Here is a 7,085-nt window from a genome sequence, read left to right as displayed (position 1 = left end):
AGCCTGGCCAACATGGTAAAACCTCGTCTCTAGTAAAAATATAAAAATTAGCTGAGCATGGTGGCGCACACCTATAATCCCAGCTACTCAGGAAGCTGAGGCAGGGATTCACTTGAAGCCGGGAGGCAGAGGTTGCAGTGAGCCGAGATAGTGCCACTGCACTCCATTCTGGACAACAGAGTGAGACTCTGTCTCAAAAAAAAAGGCAGCTGGTACACACTCGAATTTTGGGTTATCCTTGAAAGCAGCTTTGATAAACACTAAAGGTTATTTGGGTTTTTAGATTAATATTCAATTTACTGAAATAAACTAAAAATCTAGTAATCCTAAAGTTCTTAGCTTTAATTAAAATCCTAATATTCTATTTATAAATCTAAGGGGACTTTTACAATTTAGTTGACCAAATTCTCCGAAATATTTTAGGTTACATGTATATTAACATAATCTAGTTTCCTTTTGTGTGTGCATGTGTGTGTGGGTATGTGTGTACAAATATAGGAACATTGTCAATTTTCTTTTTAAACACTGCATATGTCTCTAACAAGCAAAGACTTCCCATGAACACAGATGAATTTTACAAATTTAATAAAATAAACATATGATTTTGAGTGTTGTTTTCTTAAACATTATTTGTTAACAAAATTGTTTTTAAAGTAGAATACCTTTCAACTTTATAATCATAAGATTAAGGCTCTTATGGAAGCACATCATTAAAATTGGAATTATAAGTAATCTGCCCCATACGCCAAGTTCTTATGCACACGTTAAATATTCAATATGCACAAATTAGTCCTAAAATACTCAATATGCACAAATTAGTCCTAAAACTAATGCCAAAAATGTGAATGCCATTGGTTTTGTTTATTTTGTTCTATTTTCTCCATAAGTAATTGTAAACACTTGTACATTTTTAACCAAGGCAGTAGTTTTAGCAGGCAGTAGTTTTAACTATTAATACTAAGGCAGTAGGTTAAGGCAGTAGTTTTAACAGGATGGTACTGCCCCCTAGGGGGCATTTTGGAAATCTGATGGTGTGCTTTTATTAGTCAGCAATTGGCGAGGGGATGCTTGTATTTAGCTCTTGGGTGGGGACAGGGGCCTGACAACTGAAATAGATAAGACAATTCTGCACAGCTAAAAGTTACCCTGTATAAATTTCAAAGATCTCATCATACAAGCAAAAAGCTCATAATTATTTAGGCCTAGAACTTAACCATGTTTTATGTAGTTTTGGCATAGTTTTAATATAGATTGAATTTTTAGGAATTTTGTTATCTTGTAAATCAGGGAGAAATCATACTTTGATTTGTTCTGAATTTTACCAAGAGTTATTCACCATTTCAGAAAATCATGTCACCGGTAGCAATGTACTGCAGCCTATAGTTGCAGCTCCCTCATTCATAGTGATTAAATGTAGATATATGTATATAAATATATAGATATGTTTCTTAGATCCTTGTTTTGAAACATCAAATATAAAAAAATAAGCATTGGCCGGGTGCAGTGGCTCACACCTGTAATCCCATCACTTTGGGAGGCTGAGGCAGGCAGATGATGAGGTCAGGAGTTTGAAACCAGCCGGGCCAACATGATGAAACTACATCTCTACTAAAAATACAAAATGGTGATGTGCTCCTGTAATCCTAGCTACTTGGGAGGCTGAGGCAGGAGAATTGCTTGAATCTGGGAGGCAGAGGTTACAGTGAGCTGAGATCCTGCCACTGCACTCCAGCCTGGGCGACAGAGCAAGACTCCATCTCAAAAAAAAAAAAAAAAAATTAAGAATTTACCATTGAATATTGTATCATCTTAAATCCCAACTTATATGGGTGCAAACAACTCATTCTTTCATTATACCTTTGGTGTAATAGTGCTTGAGCATGTACATATTGAAATATACATTATTTTATTACAAATAATTTTCTTTTATTTCTCTTTTGTTTGGGCAATACCTTGTGTGTAACTATAATAGAGGATGTTATCTATGAATTTCATTTCAGGATAGTAGAGAGCATTACAAAGTATTTTTTAATCTTCACAAAAAATGTGTAGCCCTGGATTAACAATTCTGATACTGCTGTGCACAGTCAGATTTTAAATCAGATAATAAGTTTATAAGATTAAAACAGTGAGATATTGTTGCCAGAAGAGATAGCTTTTTGGAACAGGACAGAAAATATCCAAACAGATATACTGGTATATATACCAGCTAATGAATTTTGAATATAAAGATAAAATATCAAATTGAAGATGAAATTTAAGATGATTTAATCATGGTAGTGGAACAACTGGCTAAGACATACATGGATACATAAAACACTATATGTACCAATCTAAATTCCAGATGGATTAAAGTAAATCTTAAATAGCAAACCCCAGAAGAATCTAAAGAAAATACAAGTGACAGTGTATTGAACAGCTAGTAGAAATGGCCTTTTCTAAAGACAAAAATAATAAAGTAAAATATTGGTAAGTTTGCATAAATATTAAACACTTTTCTATTTAAAAAAAAAAAAACACCAAAAGGCAGAAATGAAGCATAAATAAAATTTACAACATCTATGAGAATGGATGAAGGTAATTAATATATCATTAATTCCTATATATCAGTAAGGAAAAAAATACTTCAGTAGAATAAGGATTCAAGAATATGACAAGATAACTCACAAAATAAGGAGTACATGAAGCTAATAAACTTAAAAATAGTTTAGTCTCACTAGTGGTGAAGAGGAATGTATATTAAAATAAGTCACCTATTAAATCAACAGAGGGTTTTTTTTGTTATTATTTCTTAACGACAAAGCTAATTGTTAGTGAGGAGGAGAAAAAAAATAGATCCTCCCACATACTTCTGGGAGAATGTAAACTGATGACAGTATTTTTGAATGCCAACATTACAACGTAGGTATCAGGTGCTATAAAAAATGCATAGTTTCTGGCCCAGCAGTTCCACCTCCAGGAATATACAGAAAATACTTGGGCCCCATAATGTTTTCGCTTCACGCTAAAATAACTCATCAGAGCGAAAATTAGACTTTAAACCTTTAAAAGGGTGAGGGGGGGCTGATACGTTGAACTCACGGGGATGGAATATTTAATGACCGTTAAATATCATATTGAAGTTCTGGAAAAGGTAATGGGCGGGGCTGGTTGCCAGGAGCAGGGCGTGGGTGACTCCGAAAGCGCATGAGAGAATTTGATGGAGGAGGGGGCGGGGCATGTAAAAAAAAATGGTCTGAATCAGAGCTGTCAAAGTCGCTCAGACTCATGGAAGTGTACACTAAAAGGGTGAATTTACTTTGTGTAAATTACATACACTTTAATAAAGTTGACTTTTTAAAAATCTTGTTGAAGAATATTAAACAGCCTGGGGAAATCTAAATGGTTGATTAACTGAAGTGAGTAATTTGCAAGGCAGAGTGTGATGGGAACTTGGCCGGTGGTGGAGGGGGTGTTTACACATTCAGGGGAGACATAGGCTGGAAGGAAAAGTGCCAGAATGTATGTATACTAGTGTCTCTCTGGAAGTTAAACATCGTTTATTAAATTAAACATCGTTTTTCTCCGTGCATTTTGTTTGTTATTGTTGTGTTGCTTTTGGTTTTGGTTTTGGCTTTTGCAGCAAACGGCTCTTCTGTTATTGGCGGGGTTGGAGTGGGGGCCGGTGCTACAGCAATTTGGAAGCATGGCTCACTTGCTATGGCTTCCAGGTTGTTTCCAGCTCTTTTCTCTTCGGTAGATCCTTCGTCAAGCCGGGGCAGGCGAGCCGGGGGAGTTGGGATGGCGCCTGGGCGAGCGGGGTGGGGCGGGGGGGCGGAGTCTGCGTCTGTCTGGGGCTGGCAGAGTGGGCGCGTCCCTACTGGATGGAGGGGGAAGTAACACCCCAAGAACGCTGTCATTTCCTGGGCCGAGTTGTGACCTGGACGGCCTCAGCATGATGAGTGAGTCTCGCTTCCCCAGGGGGCGGGCAGGCTGGGCTTGGGGCAGGCCTCCCCCTCCCCAGCCCAGGAAGGGATCGAGAATAGCTTCCTTCCCCGACTTCATCAACCAGCTGACCTACTGATTCCCTCTCCCTCCCTTCCTCCCTCCCCTTTCCTTCCTCCCTCACCCTCCTTTTCTACCTCCTTTCCCTTCCCCTCCCTTTGTGCCTCTCTCTCTCCCCTTTCTCCCCTTTCCCCTCTCCCTCTGCCTTCCCCTCTTCCCCTGGCACTGTCTCTCTAGAACCGGCAGCTGCTGCTGCAGTGGGAGGAGGTAAGTTGCCCAGATCTCCTGTCTCCAGGCCCTCACCTAGCCTGGTCCTGGGGGTGCTGGGAGACCGCAGAGATGAGGCGCAGGGCTAGCTCTCTCCCTCTCACCCTCCACTTCCGAAGCTGCCTGAGTTGCCTGGGTGAGCCATGGGGGCCGGGAGCAGCATCAAAATACTCCAGGGAAAAGTTCACTCCCATTCCAGCCCCAGCTTGTCCTCTAGTCCTTATGTAGAATAAGCATAGGAGGAAGATTTCGTTTGAAAGAGGGTTTGCAGGTAAACTCCACATGGCTTATTTCACATTTATGCGTGGACACACACACACACACACACACACACACACAAACAAACTTGAGACCCAATAAAGGGTATTGACTTCCCCAGCATCACACAGCAAGTTAGAGACAAACCAGGGCTATGCCTCGTCCTTCTATGACATCTTTGCCTTACCTGGCTCCACACTCCACCTTTTCTTCACCACGAGCCCCCTAAGCTGCCATGTCTCTATTGCTCAAGATGACAGTCGCCCGAAACTGTCAAGGAATTTATAAGCGAGGGGGGGTGTGGGGGTCCCTTCTCCTGAGCCCACCTCTGCACTCAGCTTCTCTCTCCCCACAGCCCTGGCAGTGGGGGCTGTTCCCGTGGTGCTCAGTGCCATGGGCTTCACTGGGGCAGGAATCGCTGCATCCTCCATAGCAGCCAAGATGATGTCCGCAGCAGCCATTGCCAACGGCGGTGGGGTTTCTGCGGGGAGCCTGGTGGCTATTCTGCAGTCTGTGGGTAAGTGTGCTGGACAGGACCACCAGAGCTGGAAGAAGATCCAGCACTGAGGCTGAGCCCGAGAGAGGCCCTCTCCTTGCCCTGCAGTTCCATGACCCTCAGCTTCCTGGGTCTTCAGTCTCTCCCTCACTGTCCCTTCTTCTGGCTCCTTCTGAGTGAGGTTTGGGGTGGGAGTGCATAGGGTGATGGGGCGCTGGATAGGGAGAAGAGGAAAGGAACCCAGGCCAAGAGCCATGCCTGGGCTCTGACACCTGGGTGACCTGGGCAAGGTCCCCTGCCCTCTCTGGGCCTCAGTGGCCTCCCGTGTAAAGTAAGGGGCCCTGTATCTCTTAGGGTCTGTCTGTGGATGACTCTCCCTCTATCTCTCAGTTTCCACGAATTCACCCCCGAGCTGTCTTTTAGCTGCCTCTAGCAGCTTCTACCCAAAGCAGAGCCCTAGGATTTTCAGGACCTGGAGGAGGGATCTGGGTGGGATTTCTGGGCCACCGCCAGACCCCTGTGCTCATTCTCTGTCTCCTCCACAGGGGCAGCCGGACTCTCCACATCATCCAACATCCTCCTGGCCTCTGTTGGGTCAGTGTTGGGGGCCTGCTTGGGGAATTCATCTTCTTCTCGCCCAGCTGAACCCGAGGCTAAAGGAAATGAGGCAACAGAAAATGTACCACAAGGTGAACCTCCAAAACCTCCACTCAAGTCAGAGAAACATGAGGAATAAAAGTCACATGCAGATGCATCTCCCTGTCTTTGCTTCTTGCAACTCTGGTTGGAGTTCGGAGCTAGAGGTTTCCAGTTCTCCCCCTCTCCCAGCCTACCTTGTCATGGAGGGGCAGAGGGAGGTGGTTGGCCATGCAGAGAATTGGCTTTGGTTGGTCTCAGCCTTACAGGGATGGGCTGTATGACCCAGGGCCATTCGTGGGCCTTTTCTGGGCCTCAGTTTCCCCCTTATTCAATGGTGGCATTGTCACAGGCTCCTGTTGGGAGGCAGGGGTGAGGGGTGGCCAGGGCACTTCAGGAACCGCTGACGGTAGAGCCCTCTGCTCCTCTTCATTAATAGCACTAGATACCCAGAATGAGCAAGAACACCATCCTTCCCTTGCTCAACCTCACAGTCTTGTCAGAAGGCTGATAAGCAAGCCAGCAGGAAAAGACAGTGTGTCAAGTGTTACACTGGGGCTCTGGGCACTTTGAGGGGAGGAGGCTGAGTCAGGTTTGGTCACCAAACTGTGTCTGGAAAATTGAAGGAGAGGCTGAGTTCACGCACGAAGACCTGGAACTCTGACCACACCCTCACTGTGTTAGTCTGTTTTGGGTAGCAATAAAGGAATACCTGAAGCTGGAAAAGAGGTCTGTTGGGCCCACAGTTCTGCAGACTGTACAAGAAGCATAGTGCCAGCATTTACTTCTGGTGAGGGCCTCCGGAAGCTTACAATTGCAGAAGGGGAAGGAGGAGCAGGTATGTCATGTGGCAAGAGAGGGAGCAAGAGAGATGCCAGGCTCTTTTAAGTAGCCAGCTGTCTTGTGAACGAATAGAGTGAAAACACTCGTTACTGTGGGGAGGGCACTGAGTCATTCATGAGGGATCCACCCCCATGACCGAAACACCTGCCACTAGGCCGCACTTCCAACACTGGGGAATCACATTTTAACATGAGATTGGGAGGGTACAAACATCCAAACTCTATCAGTCCCTAAAGACTCCAGTCTTTGTTCATGTGATAGATGCCACAGTGGATGGGAGGGGTCCACACGGACCCCCAGGAGACTAGGATGTCAGGAGAAACTGGGCACTTACCCAAACAAAAGTGACACAGAGCGTCATGTTCAGTGCAGTGATGGACCCCAGCCACGAGCAGGGAGCACAGAGGAGCCAGGGATCTGTTCTCATACCTGGGGAGGCTTCCTGGAAGAGGAGGCAAAAGGCTTGGGCCTTGAAAGGCGAGTGGAAGTCTGACAGAGGAGGAGGGAGGCAAAGGGAAAGGTGTCCCAGGAGGAAGTAAGTCCCAGCTGCTCAGTGAGAGAACTGGAGAGGGATATGTAATTGGGCATGTCCATGGCAGCG

General features: G+C 45.0%; 1 protein-coding gene across 1 annotated transcript; it reads left to right on the top strand.

Moving 5' to 3' along the window:
- Positions 1–3,839: 3,839 nt before the first annotated feature.
- On the top strand, positions 3,840–5,759 carry IFI27L2 (interferon alpha inducible protein 27 like 2). The gene is made up of 4 exons (XM_017857946.1): positions 3,840–3,941; positions 4,222–4,251; positions 4,865–5,026; positions 5,551–5,759. Exons 1-4 carry the CDS (start codon positions 3,935–3,937, stop codon positions 5,739–5,741), a joined length of 390 nt encoding a protein of 129 aa, XP_017713435.1. The 5' UTR covers positions 3,840–3,934; the 3' UTR covers positions 5,742–5,759.
- The last annotated feature ends 1,326 nt before the right edge of the window (positions 5,760–7,085 follow it).

The sequence above is a fragment of the Rhinopithecus bieti genome, unplaced genomic scaffold (genome assembly GCF_001698545.2).
Source record: "Rhinopithecus bieti isolate Rb0 unplaced genomic scaffold, ASM169854v2 scaffold_41913, whole genome shotgun sequence".
Lineage (NCBI taxonomy): Eukaryota > Metazoa > Chordata > Mammalia > Primates > Cercopithecidae > Rhinopithecus > Rhinopithecus bieti.
Note: the sequence above shows the minus strand (reverse complement) of the source record. Positions and strands in the feature narration are given on the sequence as shown.